The 25,553-nt window shown below is 39.4% G+C and overlaps 1 protein-coding gene across 1 annotated transcript; it reads left to right on the forward strand.

Moving 5' to 3' along the window:
- The first annotated feature begins 966 nt into the window (after window positions 1-966).
- LOC126101231 (uncharacterized) lies at window positions 967-22,246 on the forward strand. The gene is made up of 3 exons (XM_049911921.1): window positions 967-1,059; window positions 21,279-21,602; window positions 22,010-22,246. The coding sequence occupies exons 1-3, from the start codon at window positions 967-969 to the stop codon at window positions 22,244-22,246; spliced, it is 654 nt and encodes a 217-aa protein (XP_049767878.1).
- Window positions 22,247-25,553: the final 3,307 nt, after the last annotated feature.

Below are 25,553 nucleotides of genomic sequence, written 5' to 3' on the forward strand. Positions count from 1 at the left end.
GACAAAGTAGTAGATGAGTTTTGCTATTGGGGGAGCAAAATAACTGATGATGGTCAAAGTAGAGAGGATATAAAATGTAGACTAGCTATGGCAAGGAAAGCGTTTCTAAAGAAGAGAAATTTGTTAACATCAAGTATTGATTTAAGTGTCAGGAAGTCTTTTCTGAAAGTATTTGTATGGAGTGTAGGCTTGTATGGAAGTGAAACATGGACAATAAATAGTTTAGACAAGAAGAAAATAGAAGTTTTCAAAATATGGTACTACAGAAGAATGCTGAAGTCTAGGTGGTCAGATCACATAACTAATGTGGAGGTACTGAACAGAACTGGGGAGAAGAGGAATTTGCGGCACAACTTTACTAGAAGAAGGGATCGGCTGAGAACACTTTATGAGGCATCAAGGGATCACATATTTAGCACTGGAGGGAAGCGTGGAGGGTTAAAAACATAGAGGGAGACCTAGAGGTGAATATACTGAGCAGATTCAGAAGGATGTAGGTTGCAGTAGTTACTCGGAGATGAAAAAGCTTGCACAGGATAAAATAGCTTGGAGAGCTGCGTCAGACCAATCTCTGTACTGAAGAGCACAATAACAACAGTGAAACCTTCTTTTGGCAATGAAGTATCACTAATTATGGACTACCGTGAAAGTCATCTATCACTGGAAGTAGCAAACCTGGCAAAGGATAATGGTATCATCTTTTTGACTTCCATTCCCCATACTAGCCACAAATTACAGCCATTGGACTGGACGGTCTTTGGTCCCATGAAGACACACTTTTATAATGCAAGCAAGGATTGAATGCTCAAAAGCCCTGGAAAGAAAATTTATGTTGTTTCTGCACAAGTGGACAGGGCACATTCTCTGGTTTTCACTTCAAACAATGTAACTGCAGGTTTTAGCATTACTGGCATCTGGTCATTCAATGAAGAAGTGCTCAGAGACGATGAATTATTACCTGCAGGAATGATAAACAGGCCAAATCCTAAAGGAGCTGGTGAAATCCATTCACCAGATGCTCCACACAAGAATGAAAATAACAGAGAAGAAATGCCTTTGGCAAGCAGTCCTTCATTGCAACCATCTGTCCATTCCCAAGAGTACCTTCTAGGAGGACTTCTGGCAGAATAAGAAAACCTGGAAGATGTACAATTGTTACTGCCGGCCGGTGTGGTCATGCGGTTCTAGGCACTACAGTCTGGAATCGCGCGGCTGCTACGGTCGCAGGTTCGAATCCTGCCTCGGGCATGGATGTGTGTGATGTCCTTAGGTTAGTTAGGTTTAAATAGTTCTAAGTTCTAGGGGACTGATGACCTAAGATGTTAAGTCCCATAGTGCTCGGAGCCATTTGAACAATTGTTACTGATACATCAGAAAAACAAAGAATTGAAGAGGAGAAAAATAAGAAAAAGAAGCTTGCCCAAAGAAAGACGCCACTAAACATGCAAAGGAGTTTTCATCTACCTTTCTTCTTTTTCTTCTTCTTCTTCTTCTTCTTCTTCTTCTTCTTCTTATGATTATGATGATTTCCTGAACTTACCAGTAGTTGTGGACATAGTATGTTTGATTCCTCTTCTGAAGAAAATTTCTCAGCCATTTTTCCATCTGAAAAAGGAACACTTTCTTGTTCTCATGGGAGCTGGGTCTAAGTCAAATTTGACATCAGTGGCAGACCTCACATTTACTATGCTGGAATAGTTTTAGAAAATACAGAACAAGATGTAACTGTGAAATTCTTTAGGAAGCAAAGGACCCCTTTTGTATTCCTTATGTTAAGGACATCAGCACTGTTAATCACAGTAGCATAGTGAAGGAACTACCAATTCCAGTGGTGCATTGTGGGTTTCACTCATTCAATATTTTATTCCCACCATCTCTTGTTTTATGGTAAAATAACTTTTGTATTTGGACCTAATAAAATAACATGTACCATCTAAATTGAGTATGAGTCTTTCTTTCATTAAACTAAAAACTGAAAAATATCGTTGTGTCCCTAGTAGAACCACCATTGTCTCAAGATGAAACCATAGGTTGTGCATTGGGACAAGTACTACAGAAGTCTTTATTGGTTAGTAATGATGTAATTATTGAAATGAAATGTCGTGCGACGAGGGCCTCCCGTCGGGTAGACCGTTCGCCTGGTGCAAGTCTTTCGATTTGACACCACTTCGGCAACTTGCGCGTCGATGGGGATGAAATGATGATGATTAGGACAACACAACACCCAGTTCCTGAGCGGAGAAAATCTCCGACCCAGCTGGGAATCGAACCCGGGCCCTTTGGATTGACAGTCTGTTGCGCTGACCATTCAGCTACTGGGGGCGGACCATGTAATTATTGGAGCTAGATTACACTGCTGTTCGTCCAGTTGCTGCCTGTGATGGGCTAAATTTTCAAATTTCATATAAAAATGTATAGTATAAAAATAAGAATATAAGAACTGTCCCAAGCTACAACATTTTCCTCTACCAGCATCAGAGTTGCACTTCATTGTAGATATGCTACAGTTTTTTTTTTTTTTTTTCAAATTGCTTCTGATAGTTACTGCATTATGATTTATTTATTTGTGTGGAGTATTTATATGAAATGGAAACTGCTTAATCAAGAATATTGTATTATTACAAGTCCAAAGATGAATCATGACAATGCAGTTGCACGCAGTAATGAAGACAAAGCCAAAACTATAAGTTGTAGGAAGATCATAGTATGTGCCAGTATTTATGATGACCATGAGGAACAATTGTAGTGGCTACATCTATGTAAACCTTATTAGCCAACATAAACACATGTGACTGCCTCAGATCTACACTCAGATCACACTACACCCTGTCTGCAAAGTCCAAAGATCGTTCTTTTCTCATGGTGAAAGGTCTGTGGAGACAGGATCAATACTTCGACAGAGTGATAGCCTGCAATAAGTTGTTCTTAGCTTTATGGAATGCTTCAGATATACCCACTGTCCAGTTCATTTTCCTCTTACCCTGCCTGATAAAGCATCTGTAAGGGGATACTGGAGCTTGGCAGCATGTGGGAGATCACTGCAATAAAAATTGAGAATCCCAAGGAAACAATTTAAGTCATGGTAAGTTTCACGAAGAGGCAATGACAATTCATTCGGTGATTGGTTTAATGCGCAATGCATTTAGTATGACTAAGAAATGTTAATTCCAACATATGTAGCTTTGACTTGGTATCGTTGATGATAGCAAGACCTTGCTGCAGTGCTACTAGAATTTGTTCTATGTGAAGTGTGTGCTCCTCTTACAAACATGAGAAAACCAAAATATCATCAAGATAGATTTAATAAAATGGGGGGCAGCAGAAGAAGCTGTCAATGAACTGCTGCCACCTTTGCGCAGGATTCTTTGAGCCGTAAGACAAAGAGGTATTCATAAAGTCTGAATGTTGGTACAATGGAAGTCTTTTCTATATTGTCAGGGTGCATCAGAATCTTTAGATGTGTGCACTTGCAGTTTATGACACTAAAGATTATTGCACCTGTGGGTGCATGTGTAAAGTCTTGGGGCTTTGGGACAGGGAAGCTCTCTCAGAGTTTTCTAGAGTTAAGAACCCTGTAGTTACTGCAGACTCTTGTTGTGCCATATTTCTTGAGAATAAGTTAAATTTGTGATGCTCAGGGGTGCTGGACATGTGGGCAATTCTTGCTTGTAAAAGTTTCTGAATGGTGTTTTTAATTGTAACTCTGCAAGACACAGGCGACAAGGTTTACGTATGATGGGAGGACTACCTGTTGTCACTCCTATGCATTGTACCATTGTGTACTGCATACATATAAGCGTTGCTGCAGGCAGTGGCCGAGGACAGTGCATTGTTTACTAACACTGCAGGTAGCTGTGTACTGACCTTGAGGTGAGCGTTGTTGTCAGGCAGTGATAGTGGCAAGCACTGCGCTGAGGCTGGTGTGGTGGCATGCAGAGAGGAGGAGGGAGTTCCTCATTTGCTGCGGCCAGTTGGAAGTCATTATTGACATCCTGTGTTTGTGTATGGTGTGGCCTACGAAGTCCAGGTCATAGCTGCAACAGGGTGCGTACCTAAAAAATTATGTTACTTAAAGTTACAGCTTTACAGAGAATTGTTACATGATGTGACAAAACTGACTTAACAACATTCAGCTTTGATACTGTATCATGCACTAAGTCAATTTTGATTCCAAATATTCCTGGATGGTATAAAAGCATTCTTTTATTAAAAGAGATTTCACTGTCTGTTTGAATTTATTTATTTCTTGGATTTCTTGTATAAAAGTTGGAAGATGATTATATAATTTTATTCCCATGCACTTGACACCATCACTGTACAGTTTTGTTGAGTGGGGAAGTATTCTTAGAGAGGTTTTTGATCTTGTGTCATAATCGTGGTAGTCCATATTTTTGCTAATTTTGTTGATACTTTTTTTGGTAAAGAATAATAATTCTAGTATGTATTGGCATGGGAGGGGCAAAATATTTGGTTTCTTAAATAATGGTTTACTAGTGTCTCTTTGGTTTTTGAACATAATTGTTCTGACTATCTTCTTTTGCAGTTTGAATATCTTAATTGATTCAGAATTTTGGCCCCAGAAGATGATTCCATAGTTAAGTACGGAGTGAAAGAGTGCATGGTACACTGTGGTTAGGGTACTTGTGTTAGTGACGTTCCTTATTGATCTAATCATGAAGCATACTTTACTAAGTTTTGTGCTGGTAATGTCAATGTGCCTTTTCCATGTGAGCGTATGAGTAACAGTGACCCCCAAAAATTTTATTTCATTTTCAAGTTTAACATTATTTTTTTCCAATGATATATTTGGTAGTAATGGATTTCTGTTTTGGGCAGTGTGAAAGGTTATTCCAATTGTCTTTTTTGCATTAATCAGCAGCCTATTACTTTGAAGCCATCAACTTATTTGATCTGTGGTTCTATCTATATTAGATTGGAGAATTTTTTCGGGCGCAGGTATGAGTTTGCATAGGACATGTCTACATGGACCGTTTTGCTGAACTAAATAAAACAAATATGGGGGCGCTACTTGCTGGCAGCAACAGGGAAATACCATGTGACCCTGTCAATGGCCCTTCAAAACATCCTTACTGAGAACCCTGGATTTGACGTGATGTGACGTGTCGTGTTGATGACATTCTGTTGACAGAATGTGTGAATGTCACCATTTGAGTTGCAGAGGAGAATCTTTCAACAACAGTGACATTCTGTCTAGTATGAATCCATCTTAAGAATAACAATTCTTTACAATATATCATTTTCGACATCATTCACCACCGGAGGCACTGTAACTCTTCTTGTGCCCGGTAACACGTAGCCTCCTGTACTTGCTATTCAGGGGTACAGGAAAAGGCAGTGTAGGAGTGCAAATTTCACTGCATCATACTTTTTTGTGTGAGGCGGTGACACTGTGACGTAACTGATGAATTCCAATTGTCCCACTAGTTGTCAGAGTACATTGACTGCATCATCATCAAACACTCCTGTTGGCATAAAACTATTGTCAATTTTCATGAACCACAAGATGGGTTTGGCAACATCAAAAGGTGACAAATTGACATGAGTACAAAGCTTCAGATATGAAGTGAAGGCCAAATATGTGGCATTGTCTCTTGTGGCAGGCAAGAAGGATGACAATTGTGCATGAAGCCTGGTTTGTTGTGGCAAATTGGTAAACAACTGGAGGTTTGCAAGCAAGATCGTAAGAGATGGAAAAGAGACACCGTGGTACAACAACCAAGTTAGAAAACTGCTGCAGAGCAAAGGTAGCTTCACAGCAAACATAAACATAGCCAAAGCCTTGCAGACAAACAAAAATTACGCGAAATGAAATGTAGTGTGAGGAGGGCTATGTGAGAGGCATTCAATGAATTCAAAAGTAAAGTTCTATGTACTGACTTGGCAGAAAATCCTAAGAAACTTTGGTCTTATGTCAAAGCGGTAGGTGGATCAAAACAAAATGTCCAGACACACTGTGACCAAAATGGTACTGAAACAGAGGATGACAGACTAAAGGCTGAAATACTAAATGTCTTTTTCCAAAGCTGTTTCACAGAGGAAGACTGCACTATAGTTCCTTCTCTAAAGTGTCGCACAGATGACGAAATGGTAGATATCGTAATAGATGACAGAGGGATAGAGAACAATTAAAATCGCTCAAAAGAGGAAAGGCCGCTGGACCTGATGGGATACCAGTTCGATTTTACACAGAGTACGCAAAGGAACTTGCCCCTCTTCTTGCAGCAGTGTACCATAGGTCTCTAGAAGAGCGCAGCGTTCCAAAGGATTGGAAAAGGGCACAGGTCATCCCCGTTTTCAAGACGGGATGCTGAACAGATGTGCAGAACTATAGACCTATATCTCTAACGTCGATCAGTTGTAGAATTTTGGAACATGTATTATGTTCCAGTATAATGACTTTTCTGGAGACTAGAAATCTACTCTGTAGGAATCAGCATGGGTTTCGAAGAAGAAGATCGTTTGAAACCCAGCTCGCGCTATTTGTCCACGAGACTCAGAGGGCCATAGACACGGGTTCACAGGTAGATGCCGTGTTTCTTGACTTCTGCAAGGCATTCAATACAGTTCCCCACAGTCATTTAATGAACAAAGTAAGAGCATATGGACTATCAGACCAATTGTGTGATTGGATTGAAGAGTTCCTAGATAACAGAATGCAGCATGTCATTCTCAATGGAGAGAAGTCTTCCGAAGTAAGAGTGATTTCAGGTGTGGCGCAGGGGAGTGTCATAGGACCGTTGCTTTTCACAACATACATAAATGACCTGGTGGATAACATCGGAAGTTTACTGAGGCTTTTTGCAGATGATGCTGTGGTATATCGAGAGGTTGTAACAATGGAAAATTGTACTCAAATGCAGGAGGATCTGCACCAAATTGATGCATGGTGCAGGGAATGGCAATTGAATCTCAATGTAGACAAGTGTAATGTGCTGCGAATACATAGAAAGAAAGATCCCTTATCATTTAGCTACAATATAGCAGGTCAGCAACTGGAAGCAGTTAATTCCATAAATTATCTGGGAGTACGCATTAGGAGTGATTTCAAATGGAATGGTCATATAAAGTTGATTGTTGGTAAAGCAGATGCCAGACTGAGATTCATTGGAAGAATCCTAAGGAAATGCAATCTGAAAACAAAGGAAGTAGGTTACAGTACGCTTGTTCGCCCACTGCTTGAATACTGCTCAGCAGTGTGGGATCTGTACCAGATAGGGCTGACAGAAGAGATAGAGAAGATCCAATGGAGAGCAGCGAGCTTTGTTACAGGATCATTTAGTAATCGTGAAAGCATTACGGAGATGACAGATAAACTCCAGTGGAAGACTCTGCAGGAGAGACGCTCAGTAGCTCGGTACGGGCTTTTGTTGAAGTTTCGAGAACATACCTTCACCAAGAAAGTAAGCAGTATATTGCTCCCTCCTACGTATATCTCGCGAAGAGACCATGAGGATAAAATCAGAGAGATTAGAGCCCACACAGAGGCATATTGACAATCCTTCTTTCCACGAACAATACGAGACTGGAATAGAAGGGAGAACCGATAGAGGTACTCACGGTACCCTCCGCCACACACTGTCACGTGGTTTTGCAGAGTATGGATGTAGATGTAGAATTTGTGTCACATGTACTGTACATTGCACTCAGTTTCAAATGGGAACATAACCCACCAAAGCACTATTCTCCAGATCTAAAAGAGGTCCTTAGTGTGAGGTAACATGACCGGTGATTGTTCATAACACACAGATGGTTGTTGCTTGGTGATATGCGAATGTTCATATTGCAATCGCAATGTGGAATGATGTGAAAATGTTCCTACAAACAGTCTGAGATAGTTGTACATTGTTAACACTATTAATAGCAGAGTAGCTCTTCTAGTGCAAGAATGGATTCATAAGTGGTAGGCATTATTGAGATACCATAGGCTTGATGATCTCAGTAGGGCCATGTCTTGAGTAACATTGTTTGTGCACATTGAGAACACTTCACATCCTGCACTGCAGTCCTTTCATCACTGCAATCCAGAGGCAGGGCAATGGTCAAAGTGTTGTGTTGCAGCCACATTGTCACAATGAAAAACATTGAAAATTCAAAGAATTGTGCGTTTCATAACTTATGCAGGGGACACCAATGTGAGTAGATTGTAATATGACTGGTATTTATGACTACCATTTATAACAAATGCTGTTGGTACATCTATGTAAACTTATTAGCCAACGCCCTAAATACATGCAATTGCCTCAGAGCAAGACTCAGATTGCACTACTCCTTTTTGTGGCAGATGGTATCTGGAGACTGCGTCAAAATTGATATTCCCACAAAGTACTTAATATTCACATAATTCACTGTAAGAAGTCTACTAGGTCATTTTTACTTATCTAATGAGAGTCAACTGCACTTGAGAAGACTGATTATGAAAGGCTCTGTAACTGTGTCTCTGCAATTTTCTCTAGTATAATCATTGTCCTGGTGTCTTTCTACATATCTGACTCAAACTGCCCATGCAGAAGTTGTGCTGTTGTAGTGCATAGTCTGTAAGCCTCTCAAAATTTGAATTTCTGAATTTACTTTTCTGCTTCTCAACATATTACTTCACTCGAGTCCATATCAAGTCAACAGGGTTACAGTGGTAGTCTAACAGCATGATGTCCACGCTGTTTAGCTGGCCACTGTGCCCAGGTGGTTCTAGGTGCTTCAGTTCAGAATCGCGCTGCTGCTACGGTCACAGGTTCAAACCTGCCTCGGGCATGGATGTCTGTGACGTCCTTAGGTTAGTTAGGTTTGAGTAGTTCTAATTCTAGGTGACTGATGACCAGACATTAAGTCCCATAGTGCTTACAGCCATTTGAATCAGCGCTGTTCCATACTTTTATCTTTCTCATAAATTAAGCACACAGCATTGACAAGAAAATAAAACAGTTTTCTGTTCTGTAAGGAACCACTGACAAAGACATACAATACTTCTCTGGTCTGTGAGGAAGTGTGGAGTATTGCAGAAGAGACTAATGGCTAACTTTTTAGTATCCATATTTGGATTTCTTTTTTTAATTTTTTTGTTGCTTGCACAGAATGTAAGCATTGACCAAACATGCAGGGATACAGGAGAACAGTGTGTTAAGACACTGGTGCAGTCAAGCTCTTTAGACCATGGGACAGTCAACATTTCACAATGTTTCTTTCCAATGTAACTGTAAAAAAACACAAAAGTGCTTCTTATACAAGTCCATAAAATTTTTTAATGCCATACCCCAACATATCAGGGATCTTCCAATTCAACAATTCAAAAAAAAAAAAGTAAAAGAATTTCTTCTTGAGCTCAGCATTTATGACACTGGTGAATTTTTAAGGGTGGCAAAGAATATGGTATGACTACACTTTGTGATCAGTTTTTATATGCTTCTATATATGAGTAAGTCTGTAATTGGCTAAATTTACTATGCAATATCAATTTGTACCAGAAGTCTCTCTGTTTTGTATTTGTGTGAAGGTACCATAATTATTTGTGTAATATTTATATTGTGTAATATTTTTCTTGTTTTTGTAATTATTTCTGTAATATTTATACTGTGTAATATTGACTTTTGTAATGCCTCAGATGATTTCTGAGGTCTCTACAACAATAAAAATCAATCAATCAATGGTGGTCTTCAGAATTCATAGCCTGTGATATGTTAAAAATCAACTTTGTCTGAGATATAAGGAATGTTTTTGTCTAATGGAACTTTCCACGTAACACATCCTTCACTTACTTTCCAGACAATTTCTAATGTATGGCTTTTGTTTCTGTATGTTTCACTGAAATAACAAGTTAAGAGATATATCAGCTTGACTGGTGTCTTTTTATTGTTCTAAAAATACACAATCCTTGCAGCTATAAATTCACAATGTTCCATTAATAATAGTTTTATCCCAGTGTCTGTTTTTTTGAAACCTGGAATACATATCCATATGCATCCTCACCATAATCCGTTTGTTACTGTTAAAATCTTCAGCTGCTTTCAAATTCAAGAGTAATTTTTTGTTACAAACATTTTTCATTAAGTTGTCTGGGTCACACATTTCTGTTTCACAATTATGTTTCTTACCTGGGAAAATGAAAACAACAGAGTCACTGGCTTGAATAGACACATCGTCTCTGTATAAATTGTCTTTTCATTCATTCAGCCATTTGCTAACTCACTCTGTTCTATTTTAAGTCTAATGCCACAAACTAGTGCTATCAGCTCCTCACATTTGACAGCCTTTCAACGAATTAATATACAGAGAAAACTATTCTTCTTCTTTATATGTATAGTATATAGTACAATTGCTTGCTATCACTCATAACAGGCACTGTGAGAACAATCAAATAGTCACTTGGCACTAAACACTGTGACCAAAACAAACAGTAGAGCATTAAGACAACATGAACTGCATAGAAAGAGAATGACAATGTCACTAGTTTGTGAATGATTATGGTCACATGGTGCACTTTGGCTTGCTATTAATCATGTGTCATTGAACCATATTCATTGAAGCTCTTAATCCTTAGCATTTAGGTAATGTATTATGTAATGCCAAAAATATGTCCCACGCAAAACAAAAACAACAAATACAGCTGAAATGAAATAAAATAGTGTAAGCATGCAATCAGAAGCTGTCAGAGTCACTGTTTCCACTGCAAAATGCAAAAATGTCAGTCTCAGTCCCTTACTGCTAAATGCAGTCTACAGTCTTACAGTGCCCTTTTCTGGAAGCAACCAGAAAATATGACAGAAATTGGAATAATAGAATCTTTTTGTTTGATAGTAACTCACAGGAAGTGATATTCATTCATATGACTTTTGGGAAAGTTATTTTTCTTTTTAAACAGGTGTCAGTTATATGTAATACAAATGCCACTGGAAGTTAATTTTTCAGTTTCTGGTGGTTTGTTGTATGCTAACTCTGGCTACACACTCCCCTCATGATCAGAAAGTTCTCTGAAATCTTCCTTCACTTTCAAAGAAAGAGAGTCAACTTACATAAGTAACATGTACATATTTCATGAAAAGTTGCTTTCAGGCATAACAGAAAAATAAATTTGGACAGTATTATGAAAATAATAGAATGCTATTCATCATATAAGGGAGACAATGAGTCACAGACAGGCACAATGAAAAGACTGCTACATGTTAAACTTTCAGCCAAATGGCCTCCTTCTGCATTAGAAAAAAAACACACACACACACACACAAACATTGCCTGTGGGAATGTGCACAGACTTGGTGGTGACAGGGTTGGGCTGCTAGATACACTCAAGAGGTTTGAGGGGAGAGGGAGCTGCAAGGGGAGTAGAAAAGGAGACAAATAAAGGAAAGGAAAAAGACCGGTGGATGTGTTGGTGGAATTGAAGGTTGCGTAATGCTGGAGTGGGGGAAGGGAAGGGGGTTGGTGGGTGAAGGACAGGGTCTAGCAGAGGTCGAGGCAGGGGAGCTATGGGAACATAGGGGAAGAGTTTCCACCTGTGCAATCAAAAAAGCTGGAGTTGTTAGGAGGGATCCAGATACCGTATTTACTCGAATCTAAGCCGCACTTTTTTTCCGGTTTTTGTAATCCAAAAAACCGCCTGCGGCTTAGAATCGAGTGCAAAGCAAGCGGAAGTTCTGAAAAATGTTGGTAGGTGCAGCCACAACTAACTTCTGCCGTCGAATATATGTAGCGCTACACAGACATGCTCTGTAGGCACAAAGATAAATACTGGCGCCAAAACCTATGCGTCAGTAAATAAATTAAAAAAAAGGTGGAAGACGAGCTTTTTTTCCTCCGCCCCGAGTTTCGACCACTGCATTTTCGTACATTATCCAACGAAGTAAATACAAATTCCGTATTGTTCATCTTCGAATGTATTAGAATTTCAATGTACTACGAAAATCCGACTGGCAAGACTGTTTGGGATGTTTTTCAATATGGCCAACTCTACGTTCTGAATTTTTTCCTACCTGTGAGAAGAGATGGTTGCTAATAGTAACCTGATGAAATGTGAATCACAAGCAGTATTCTCTTCACCATTCACCATAAGAATAATACGAATATAAACATTTTGCCATGTGTTCTTCCGTGTTTGTTGCTATCTCATTTAAATCCTGTCTGCCTAATAAACTACGAAACTAGAGTGAGACAACAACAAACGCGGAAGAATACACTTATCGTGTCATGTTTATATTCGTATTATTCTTAGCCTAATAGTGATACAGTCAGAAATGAACCACGGCAACTGACTAGATTTTTAAATCTAAGATGACTCTAATTTCTGTGCAGAATTTGATGTACTAAAGAAGCGGCCGCAAAGATTTTCAAACGGAGAAAAATTTTCGCCTAACTCTCATTCAAAACATGTTCTATCATACGCAGCCTATTATTTGGTTCTTGTTGATCATTCTCAAAGAAAGCAGCAGTGTAAGTAAACAACAAATAGCAGTCTCTTGACATTGCTTCGCTAATTAGACGATTCGCCTCTTTTTAGCTGTAAGCGGCGGTAGCGCGCACAAAAGCAAGCCATGCCGCGAACGGCGACAGGCCGTAAACACGCACTATCAGAATGCGACAAACAATGCATGACACAGTACAGTGATGCATTTTCAGCTTAGAGTGATGTAAACACCTATAACAGAGAAAACGGCACTTATCAGATCAAACAAAATAAGCAATCGATTCAAACCAGACGAAGCACGTGAAAAAGGAAGGGTACCCGTATAAATACGGACGGAGCGCCTGACGCATAGCAATGGCTACCTGGTAAAGCTTACGACTCGAACCAAACTACTGTAGCTGTATTGTCATTCATTCGACCTAAATTGTGTCTCATATTACAATGGACCAACTTTGTTTCGATTTGGAGGTGCGGCCTAAAACTTTTCTCTCCCCTTGAATTTCGAGTCTCAAATTTCAGGTGCGGCTTAGATTCAGGAAATTTTTTTTTCCTTTGTTTCGAGTCTCATTTTTCAGGTGCGGCTTAGATTCGAGTGCGGCTTAGATTCGGGTAAATACGGTAGCTCAGACTGCCAAGCAGTCACTGGAGTGAAACAAATTGTGTTGGGCACATTCAGCAACTAGGTGGTCCAGCTATCTCTTGGTATGTGTTCTCCAATTCAGAAGAAGGTGTTTTGCCCAAAAGCTTAATGTATAGCAGTCTTTTCATTGTGCCTGTCTGCAACTCAAAGTCTCCTTTCTACAGTGAGTGGCAATTTATACTCCTCATAACATTTTCATTATTCCATTCAGGGATTTCTATTGTTAGAAATACAAAGTTGTATACTTATACAATGAAGTACATGTCTGTATTATATATTTCTGATTTTCTATGCTTAGTTGTAGTAAAGTATCAGAAACAAATTATAATTTTGACAGTTGATGACAGCAGCTTGTACAATGTATCAAAACAGGATAGTAAAAATTTTCATTTGTGTTCTTAAATGAACTATTTTTTGAAAAATTCTGCTGCATTTTCATAGTTCCTTAGCAATTGGAGATGAAATCCCTGGTGTGAAAGTTGATCCAATGAGCTCACACATACCTAACTATTAAGGACTCCTGTCACTTGTATTAACACATCATACAAAATGTGTACTCTAGAAACAATTAAGTACACAAATATAACAACAAAAATAATCAATTTTTGAAAACATAATGTATTTTGATAGATAAAAAGTCTACTCAACAAGCAGCAGCACGAGAAAAAATATAAAAAAGTTAAAGAGATGTGCAAGCTTTCACAGCCAGAGGCTCCTGGTCTTGGCAGAAGGACTGAAGAGGAAGGAAGAGGTATGAAAGAAAAAGGAGTGATGAGGTTTAGGATATGGGTAGAGTTCAGAAAAATCACCCAGAACAGTGGGTCAGGGGGGAATTACTGGATCCTTCAACCTTTCTGCTAGAGAAGAAACAACTGGCTCAGACAGATCATGTTGTTGTTGTTGTTGTTGTTGTTGTTGTCTTCAGTCCTGAGACTGGTTTGATGCAGCTCTCCATGCTACACTATCCTGTGCAAGCTTCTTCATCTCCCAGTACTTACTGCAACCTACATCCTTCTGAATCTGCTTAGTGTATTCATCTCTTGGTCTCCCTCTATGATTTTTACCCTCCACGCTGTCCTCCAATGCTAAATTTGTGATCCCTTGATGCCTCAGAACATGTCCTACCAACCGATCCCTTCTTCTTGTCAAGTTGTGCCACAAACTCCTCTTCTCCCCAATTCTATTCAATACTTCCTCATTAGTTATGTGATCTACCCATCTAATCTTCTGCATTCTTCTGTAGCACCACATTTCGAAAGCTTGTATTCTCTTCTTGTCCCAATCTAATTCCCTCAGCATCACCCGACTTAATTCAACTACATTCCATTATCCTCGTTTTGCTTTTGTTGATGTTCATCTTATATCCTCCTTTCAAGACACTGTCCATTCCATTCAACTGCTCTTCCAAGTCCTTTGCTGTCTCTGACAGAATTACAATGTCATCGGCGAACCTCAACGTTTTTATTTCTTCTCCATGGACTTTAATACCTACTCCAAATTTTTCATTTGTTTCCTTTAGTACTTGCTCAGTATACAGATTGAATAACATCAGGGACAGGCTACAACCCCGTCTCACTCCCTTCCCAACTGCTGCTTCCCTTTCATGCCCCTCGACTCTTATAACTGCCATTTGGTTTCTGTACAAATTGTAAATAGGCTTTCGCTCCCTATATTTTACCCCTGTCACCTTTAGAATTTGAAAGAGAGTATTCCAGTCAACATTATCAAAAGCTTTCTCTAAGTCTACAAATGCTAGAAATGAAGGTTTGCCTTTCCTTAATCTATTTTCTAAGATAAGTCGTAGGGTCAGTATTGCCTCACGTGTTCCAACATTTCTGCGGAATCCAAACTGATCTTCGCCGAGGTCAGCTTCTATCAGTTTTTCCATTCGTCTGTAAAGAATTCGCGTTAGTATTTTGCAGCTGTGACTTATTAAACTGATAGTTCAGTAGTTTTCACATCTGTCAACACCTGCTTTCTTTGGGGTTGGAATTATTATATTCTTCTTGAAGTCTGGGGGTATTTCGCCTATCCCATACATCTTGCTCACCAGATGGTAGAATTTTGTCAGGACTGGCTCTCCCAAGGCCGTCAGTAGTTCCAATGGAATGTTGTCTACTCCCGGGCCTTGTTTCGACTCAGGTCTTTCAGTGCTCTGTCAAACTCTTCACGCAGTATCGTATCTCCCATTTCATCTTCATCCTCTTCCATTTCCATAATATTGTCCTCAAGGACATCGCTCTTGTATAGACCCTCTATATACTCCTTCCACCTTTCTGCTTTCCCTTCTTTGCTTAGAACTGGGTTTCCATCTGAGCTCTTGATAGTCATACAAGTGGCTCTCTTTTCTCCAAAGGTCTCTTTAATTTTCCTGTAGGCAGTATCTATCTTACCCCTAGTGAGATAAGCCTCTACATCCTTAGATTTGTCCTCTAGCCATCCCTGCTTAGCCATTTTGCACTTCCTGTCGATCTCATTTTTGAGATGTTTGTATTCCCTTTTGCATGCTTCATTTACTGTGTTTTTATATTTTCTCCTTTCACCAATTAAATTCAACATTTCTTCTGTTACCCAAGGATTTCTACTAGCCCTTGTCTTTTTACCTACTTGATCCTCAGCTGCCTTCACTACTTCATCCCTCAGAACTACCCATTCTTCTTCTACTGTATTTCTTTCCCCCATTCCTGTCAATTGTTCCCTTATTCTCTCCCTGAAACTCTGTACAACCTCTGGTTTAGTCAGTTTATCTAGGTCCCATCTCCTTAAATTCCCACCTTTTTGCAGTTTCTTCAGTTTTAATCTACAGTTCATAACCAACAGATTGTGGTCAGAGTCCACATCTGCCCCTGGAAATGTCTTACAATTTAAAACCTGGTTCCTAAATCTCTGTCTTACCATTATATAATCTATCTGATACCTTCTGGCATCTCCAGGATTCTTCCATGTATACAACCTTCTTTTATGATTCTTGAACCAAGTGTTAGCTATGATTAAGTTATGCTCTGTGCAAAATTCTACCAGACAGCTTCCTCTTTCATTTCTCTCCCCCAATCCATATTCACCCACTATGTTTCCATATCTCCCTTTTCCTACTCTCAAAATCCTGTCACCCATGACTATTAAATTTTCGTCTCCCTTCACTACCTGAATAATTTCTTTTATCTCATCATACATTTCATCAATTTCTTCATCATCTGCAGAGCTAGTTGGCAAATAAACTTGTACTACTGTAGTAGGCGTGGGCTTCGTGTCTATCTTGGCCACAATAGATCATACATTTGTTTAACCTTAATATATGTTTGCTCTTGATACCGTTTTGCAAGTGATTTTTATCCATCCAGTTACATTAAAGTATGTGGGTAGTCACAGTACAGTTTAAATGAGAAGTATCACAAGAAATTACTAATCCTTCTGCCTCAGTTTTTTGTAACACATCAGTTAATTTGTTGTTTATTCATCCATATATCATGTTACTGTGCTATGCTATACTAGCTTAGTAAAAATGTAAAATATAAATAAAAGCTTACAAACATTCAGGTATACAATTGTTTGTGTGTTTAGTAAATTCCACAATTAACTTTACACTACTTATTCACATCTCATCATGAGTCACTGAATACACATCTATTCTGCTAACATCAGAACCATTATGATGCTCCTACCACAACATCACATTCCTTGTGCGTTCCCACTTAGTTGTTTGAAAAATTATCAGTGTATATGAAAGTAGCTAAGTCTATTAAATACAAATTTATTTTCTTTGATTCTTTACATGATTTGATTTGATTTGATTTTTTATTGGTCCAGTTTTATCATATAGCACAAATTGTACAATTGATATTGGACAGGTCAAAGATAAGTTACAATAATACATAGTATTAGCAATTAAAATTAGGTACCTACTGCAATTACTTTTGTTACTTATTCAGAAATTCTCTGACAGAATAGAAACAGTGCTTTATTAGAAATGACTTTAGTTTAGCTTTAAATATAGGATTTCCTCTGGTATCTTATTGTGTAGTATTACACCAATGTTAATTATGCTCCTCTGATAGGTGGTTATTCTGTGATATTTTTGATGTATATTTGATTCCCTTCTGGTACTATAGTTGTGTACACTTTTGTTCTGTAGCAGTTTGCCTGTTTTCAGGAGGTAGTCCCTAGTGAACAAGATAGTTTCATAAATGAATAAACTTGGAACATTTAGGACACCAAGCTCAGTAAAATGGGATTTACAGGACTCCATCTTTTTAAGGCCACAAAATTATTCTTAAAGCTCTTTTTTGCATTCTAAAAACCTTTACACTGTGAGTTGAGTATCCCCAGAAAATGATCCCATATCTGATTAGTGAGTGGAACTGTGCATAGTATGCCTGCAGTACTGTTGTTTTGCTTGTTGTAGCTTATAAAATTCTTAGGCCATAGCACACAGATGATAGTTTTCTACACAAGTTATTTATATGTGTGTCCCACTTTAAGTCTTGCTGAACCCAAAGACCCAAGAATTTTGCGACACATTTTCTAGGGGATCATTTTTTTAATTGGGCTTGAATAGACATTTGATTAATTGGAGGAATTAAATGAAAATCAACACACACAGTTTTTTCAGTATTTATAATGAGTTTGTTTTTTGTGAACCACTCAGAAAGTCTTTTCATAGAACTTTCTGCTGTTGACCGCAAAGTTTCTGGACTGGATCCAGTGAGCAATATGCTGGTGTCATTGGCAAACAGGATAGTTTTTAGAATGAGATTTTCACTCTGCTGCGGAGTGTGCGCTGATATGAAACTTCCTGGCAGATTAAAACTGTCTGCCCGACCGAGACTCGAACTCGGCACCTTTGCCTTTTGTGGGCAAGTGCTCTACCATCTGAGCTACCGAAGCATGACTCACGCCTGGTCCTCATAGCTTTACTTCTGCCAGTATCTCGTCTCCTACCTGCCAAACTTTACAGAAGCTCTCCTGCGAACCTTGCATAACTAGCACTCCTGAAAGAAAGGATACTGTGGAGACATGGCTTAGCCACAGCCTGGGGAATGTTTCCAGAATGAGATTTTCACTCTGCAGTGGAGTGTACACTGATATGAAACTTCCTGGCAGATTAAAACTGTGTGCCCGACCGAGACTCGAACTCGGAATCTTTGCCTTTCACGGGCAAGTGCTCTCCATCTGAGCTACCGAAGCACAACTCACGAGATACTGGCAGAAGTAAAGCTGTGAGGACCGGGCGTGAGTCATGCTTCAGTAGCTCAGATGGTAGAGCACTTGCCCGCGAAAGGCAAAGGTCCCGAGTTCGAGTCTCGGTCGGGCACACAGTTCTCATCTGCCAGGAAGTTTCAGGATAGTTTTTGTGGGATTCATACATTCAACTAAGTCGTCCACATAAATCAAGAAGAGTAGTGGACCTAAGATTTAGCCCTGTGGTACACCATATTTTATTGGTAATTCCCTAGAAAGAAAGGAGTTGTTTCTTGTTTTATTCATTTTGTTGAAATCACACTGAAGTGATACTTTGGAACAGAAATGTTCATATGAGACAGCAAAAAACAATGTAGCTATATATAAGAAGGAAGCAGTGGAAAGAAAATTACAGAAAACAAAAAGAGGGGGAAATAATAAGTATCAAAGGTCCAGAAACCTAGGAAAGAATAAATAACTGCAAGTTAAAACAATAATGTGCATCATATGTGTTTTGTATTGGTGCAACGTGCCACAAGGGTGCAGCAGCGACCAGACGCACACTGCAGGTAAGGATTTTTTTCTGCCCGCCCGTCCAGACACTGCACAGCCAGAACTGTCCGGTACAAGGGAGACAGGCCTTGACCACCAAGCAGTGCGCACACACCACTGTGTTTCGCAATGTGGTCTCTAAATACAGTCCACTTTTACCAATCACATATGTACTTTAATTTCAACCGCCTTTCCTTTGCAATGAGTGTATGCACTTGTTTGGACTGTGGAAAGAGCGAGGCAGCGCAGAATTTACCATGTGTTTTGTGGCTGCCTACATTTTGGTCCTCCAGGTGTGGATATAACTAGTCAAACATGTTCCAACACAAAAGTTATATGGTTTGATTTGCATGGACCATGACTTACGAGTATCTGGTTATCATGGCTTTCTGTGTGATTCTTCAAGATTGCCACACGCTCCGCATGTCTCTCAAGCATCAGCATTAACAGATGTCTGAGCTAGAGCTCTCCAAGGTATGAACATCGCAAGAATCATGTTGTGAAGGGCACCTCAAGCCAGAAGATGTAACACAGCCGAGCAGTTCCGACAACATGACACCAGTGCATCAGTGAGCGCTGTCTGTCACCGTCTCCGCCAGCAGCTGCAGCCCAGTCAGTGCTCTACAGGTACCATTGTCCTGCTCTGTGAACAGCCTGGATCTGTTTCTTTAATCTATTATCCTTTGTGCTAATCTCCTGAAACATGGATCCTGTGGAGAAATGAAGTTTAGTTAAGAAAAGAGCAGCAATCAAGTCATGAGTGACTACACTCTCCACGTTTATTAATAGCTTTCAAGAAGGATCCAATCTCACAACATCAGAGTAAGGCAGTCACTACTAAATACAAGCAAAGATGAATATGACAACATCCAAACTCAGTTAGAGATTAACGATGTAGAAGGATCTCATGACGCAGACAGGAAGTCATTTGAAGAATTGTGCTTAGATTTAGAATCAAGGATAGCGATACTGCTCCAGTCAAATGTTATGTTACCACCTAAGTCTGCAAGTTCATGCAGTGCACGTGAAATTCAATGGTAACATAGCAGAATTCATTCACTTCTTCGATAACTTTAAGGCATTAGTTATTAGCAATGAAGCCTTAACTGGTGTCCAGCGATATTATTATTTATTGTCATGTGTGTCTGGTTGAAAACTTACCGGTTACAGAAAGTAACTTTAAGATTGCACGGGATTTGATCATTCAATCCCAAGTTAATTGTTGATTTGCATATAAAAGAACTTCTGAATCTGCCCACCATCAAAGTTGAATCTGCTAAGGACTTGTGGATGTTAATTAATCAGCTAATGAGAAATCTGACCACGATTGAGGTAATACAGGTTGGCATTCCATTGTATGAAATATTGCTCTCACACATTTTGTTGGATCATATTAGTGTGACTCTGAGGAAACAGTGGGAGTGTAAAACAGCTGACACCACATTTCCACATCTGAAAGATCTGGTGGCATTTCTAGAAACCAGCTATCAGATGTTAGAGCTCATTCATCCAGACAAAATGCTGCCCCAGTCCCAGCGGCCGGCCGCGAAGCATACTAAGGCAGAAGGGTACAGTTCTCGACATACATTTCTGGCGACTGCTCCTGACTGTACATTCTGCAACTCAACACGTAAGCTAGGTAGGTGTACTAAGTTCAAAGAGAGCGACACTGCTAGCAGAATAAACTTCATGAACAGACAAAAACTTTGTTTCAACTGTCTGGGCTCAAATCATAGGCAGAAGGAATGCATTTGTAACAAGAACCACAACACATCATTGCACAAGGAACAAGCCAGTAATAGTTACAGTAGAAACAAAGAAACAGATGTACAATAGCAGCAAACATACTGTACAGTGCAAGGAGACCACCAATGTGCAGAAGTATTATTATCTACTGCACTTGTGAACATCGCTGACAAAAATGAGAAGGTGTACAAATGCAGGGCACTTCTTGACAGTGCCTCACAAATGAACTTTATGTCTAGGAGCTTAGCAGATCAGATGGGACTACAGCTCAGTCGGCATTTGATACCAATAAGTTGCATCAGCAATGTTCAAACGACAGAATTGTCACTCGTTTGCAGGGTGTACATTTCCTCAAGAGTTGCTGACTATGGCGCACACACTGTCTGTGCATTACTACCACATATAACAGGGCCACTGCCAACGACATCCCTTGAAACCTCCACCTGGCAGCTTCCTAAGTACGTAAGGTTAGCAGACCCATCATTTGATAAACCTGGTCAGATTGATCTTCTGCTTGGAGCATCGATCTTTTCTGATGCATTGCAGCCTGGTCAACTGATAAGAGATAACTACTCAACCTTACAAGAAACATCATTTGGTTGGTTTGTGTCAGGAAAGATACCTTCTCATTCAGTTAAGTCCACTGCTTGAAGAATACTGTCATGCCTTGCACGCAATACCAACCTTAACATTCAGGTCGAAAGGTTCTGGCAGCAAGAAAAAATGAAGTCTGTTTGTGTTTCTGTGCAGAAAAAAGAAGTGAAGAAGAGGATAGAGGATGGTGGTGAGGATGACGAGGATGTTGATGGAGAAAACGACAAGTCGGGGGATGAAACAGTTCCATTGCTGGATCAAACCCTGGAAATATCAGATGCAAGAGAGAGAAAGAAGGTGGAAAGATTCACAGAAAAATTCAATAAGCTTAAAGAAACGGAGGCAATTGAAATACCAAAAGGCAAAGGAACCCCCAGGGGTCAAGTACCAAGAACTGACGCATTTGTCAAGAAATTCAAGGCTGATGCTCTAAAGCAGCTTCACAGAGTACTGCTCTACAGAGTTGGGAAGGTTACTCTTGTGAGAAACAACATACAGAAATTCTGTGGGTTTGACTTTGACAAATGGTCAGACCAGTATGAAAAGAAGAAACACATTCTAGGCAGATGGAAGTGACTATCTTGAAAACACTTTGTTGTATTTTAGATGTTGAGAAAAAAGGAAAATGTGATCAACTTGAACAGAGAACTTTAACAATTTTGTTAGAGCCCAAAAGCTCTGGAGTGCCTGTTCCTGACAGCGGACCAAAGCACTCTACAGCCCATTAGGCCAACAACAAGAGATATTCAGAATCGGAAAATGAAACAGAGAAACGAACACCACGTTCAAAGAGGGCTAAAGCGCATAGAAAGAGCTTAAGGGAAGATTACCGTAATTGGATGGAGAAGACAACATGGATTAAGAAAAAAAAGACCTTTTGAAATCAGAAAATAAAGCAACAAACAAACAAAGAAGATGAAAGGGATAAAGAAGGTGTGGAAGATAAACCTGATGAAGAAGCTAGCAGTGATGATTCAGAATCCAAGTCAAAATCAAAGAAAGGTCACAGAAGCCAATCTAAAAAGACATCCAAGGAAGATAATACTAGTAAGTCTCCAAACAAAAAGCCTGAGAAGAAATCTTCAGCTAAAAAATGGGAACGATCAATCTTCATCTTGAGATGAACCCCCCCCCCCCCCCCCCTCAAAAAAGACAAAGGCACCACCCTACAGATGAAGAAACGAAGTCGTATGTCAAGGAAATTTTGGAAGGAGCTAACCTCGAAGAAATAACAATGAAAACTGTTTGTAAACAAGTATATGCTCATTATCCACATTTTGACCTGGATTTCATTAAAGTAACAGTAATGCTGCTGCAAGTTTTAGTGATTGTCATACCTACACTTCACATGCATCTTGCAGAATACTATGCAATTTTAAATAAAAATGTCCACATCAAGAGAATGTTATTTGACTTAATTTTTGGTTTATAAAATAACAAGAAATAATATCTTGGAGTTGCAAAAACCAAAAAACTTTAATAGAAATATCATGGGAATAATTCCGGATATCTACTGAAGTGTGCACGTTTGTTTCAATGTTTCAACATTCTACTTTAATAGGATTGCATACTTTTAAGAGCAGTTTTAGATTTCCTTTATTTGTGAAACTTTTTCATTTTACTGATAAATTTTAGAAGCTTATTATAAACATAATATTCCAGAGAAATTATAACCTGTCATTTTCTTCAGACCTTGACATTCCATACTTAATGTGAGATGTATAAACAATCTTAGATGGCAACCCATGAGAGGCATAGTGGGAACCTAGCAGCAGGCGAACTTCACACAGTATCAAAGGCAGTCATTTGTATGGTGCAAAAGCAAGATTATTACAAGGAAATTGAAGAACTACAGCATGGCTGACGAATCCCCAAGAAAAGCGAATTGAACTCACTTCATCCCTTTCTAGATGAGGAACAGTTGTTAAGGGTGGGTGGCAGACTGAAACAATCAAAAGTTTCTTAGAGTCAGAAGCACCCCATGATTCTTCCTCCTAAGCATCATGTCACTAAATTAATAGTCATGAGCGAGCATCTTTGTTTGTTGCATGCAGGATCTCAGTTGCTTTTAGCAAGCCTCGGACAAAGGTACTGGATACCCAATGGAAGATCTGTAATCAGACAAATACTCCACAAGTGCCTTCCTTGCTACCACTTGAAGGCAACCACTGCAACACAGCTCATGGGACAACTTCCATCAGTGCATGTAGAACAAAGCACACCTTTCCTTGATTGTGAAGTTGACTATGGAGGGCCACTAAGTGTAAGGAATGGAGGAAAGAGGAGCAAAACCAGGTCAAAGGTCTACATTGCCTTGTTCGTTAGCGTGGCAACAAAGGCAGTACACATCAAGCTTGTCACTGATTTGTCCTCCCAAGTTTTCATTGCTGCTCTTCAAAGATTCATTTCATGACGAGGCATTTGTGCAAATGTGCACAGTGACAATGGGAAGACATTTGCTGGTGCAAGGAATGAGCTGAATGAAATGCATAAACTGTTCAGCTGTCAGTTTCACACAACCAAAATCCAGAACCATGCATCGCAGAATGGTATCCACTGGCATTTCATCCCGCCTCATGACCCGCATTTTGGTGGTCTGTGGGAAGCAGGCATAAAATCCATCAACACACATTTGAAGAGAGTCATGGGAAACCAAGTGCTAATGTTTGAAGAATTATACACACTTCTAACACAAATTGAAGCACATCTGAATTCCCTTCCCATTACACAACTTCCTGACAACCTAGATACAGTCTCATGCCTTACTCCAGGCCATTTTCTTATTGGTGAACCCTTAACAAATATCCCAGAGCCAGGTTTGCTTTCAGAGCCATCATCCAGGTTGTCAAGGTGGCAGCTCATCCAGCAGTGCAAGCAGCACATCTGGAAACGGGGGTCAAAGGATTGCCTACCACAACAACAACAGAGAACTGAGTGGTGATCAACAAAGAACACTCTACAGCCAGGTACATTGGTCCTATTGAAGGAAGACAATTTGCCACCACTCATGTGGTGGTCTGGGGTCATTGTTGGTACCTTACAAGTTGTTTCAGTGTGCATAGCAACAGGAACTTATAAATGACCACTGTCAAAGATCTGTGTTGTTCCACAGGAAACATAGAATCTAGCACACATAACTATCAAATTACTAACTGAAGTGTTTCTTTTGTTTACAGTGGACACAATTTCTTCAATCATTTTATTTCCTTGAAACTTCCTGGCAGATTAAAACTGTGTGCCGGACCGAGACTCCTTGTTTGTTTGGTGTAATTTGTGCTGATGTGACTATTTGTATTTGCATAATTTATATAAATTAGGTGGGCAGAATGTTCTGTATTGGTGCAATGTGCCACAAGGGTGCAGCAGCGACCAGACGCTTGCTGCAGGTAAGGATTTTTTCTGCCTGCCTGTCCAGACGATGCATGGCCGGAACTGGCTGGGACTAGGGAGACGGGCCGTGACCACCAAGCAGCACGGACGCATCACTGTGTTTTGCAATGTAGTCTCTAAATACAGTCCACTTTTACCAATCATGTATGTACCACCTTTCCTTTGCAACGAGTGTTGCAACGACTGAAATTAAGAAATTTTTTGACATTTATATTGCCACCTTTTGAAATACCATAAAACCCTTATCCTAATGCTTATACTGTAGAATGGTCTGTCCATAATCCAAAAAATGGTTTGTACTATATAATATCACTGAATTAAAACTGTATAAATAACTCAGTTCAGATATTTTACAAAATTCTTTGATTAACATAGTAAAATGCAAAATCCATCCCTTAAATGCATTATTACTCTCTTACATTAATTGTTCGCAACTAAATTGGTACAGCAAAACCCAAGAAAATTAAGTGTAACTCAAAAAGTTCAATAATCTTATTTCTTTGATGATCACTACATTATATATGAAATTACGTAGTTCTGGTGTCAAGGTTGCACTAATAGTACAGAAAATAACTAAATTATCATGTATTGTCATTACATTTCCTTTTCACTGTTCAGAACTAGAATATTTCCCAGTATACATAAAGATTTCTCACGTTTTTGTAATTAATTCATTCATTTTATTCTGTCATACAAACTTATGTTTTATTCATTACCAATTCTTTTTTACACTTTGCTCCATTTCATCAGAGAACAAGAAATTACAGAAAATGAAAATTTTCATAACACAAACTATGCTGGTTTGAAATAGGTACAGAGATCACTATGGTTTGGTGATTTCACTACTTAGTAAGCACCTACCCCTACCGGGAGCGAAAGGCTATTTACAATTTGTACAGAAACCAGATGGCAGTTATAAGAGTCGAGGGGCATGAAAGGGAAGCAGTGGTTGGGAAGGGAGTAAGACAGGGTTGTAGCCTCTCCCCGATGTTATTCAATCTGTATATTGAGCAAGCAGTAAAGGAAACAAAAGAAAAATTC

This window comes from Schistocerca cancellata, chromosome 9 (assembly GCF_023864275.1).
Source record: "Schistocerca cancellata isolate TAMUIC-IGC-003103 chromosome 9, iqSchCanc2.1, whole genome shotgun sequence".
Lineage (NCBI taxonomy): Eukaryota > Metazoa > Arthropoda > Insecta > Orthoptera > Acrididae > Schistocerca > Schistocerca cancellata.

Excerpts from the sequence above, each read along its gene's own strand:
- LOC126101231 (XM_049911921.1), top strand. The coding sequence starts at position 967 with ATGATAAACAGGCCAAATCCTAAAGGAGCTGGTGAAATCCATTCACCA. Across the intron at positions 1,060-21,278 it reads ACAGAGAAGAAATGCCTTTG|AAAAAAGAAGTGAAGAAGAG; the intron begins GCAAGCAGTCCT and ends GTTTCTGTGCAG. Across the intron at positions 21,603-22,009 it reads GAGTTGGGAAGGTTACTCTT|AAAATAAAGCAACAAACAAA; the intron begins GTGAGAAACAAC and ends TTTTGAAATCAG.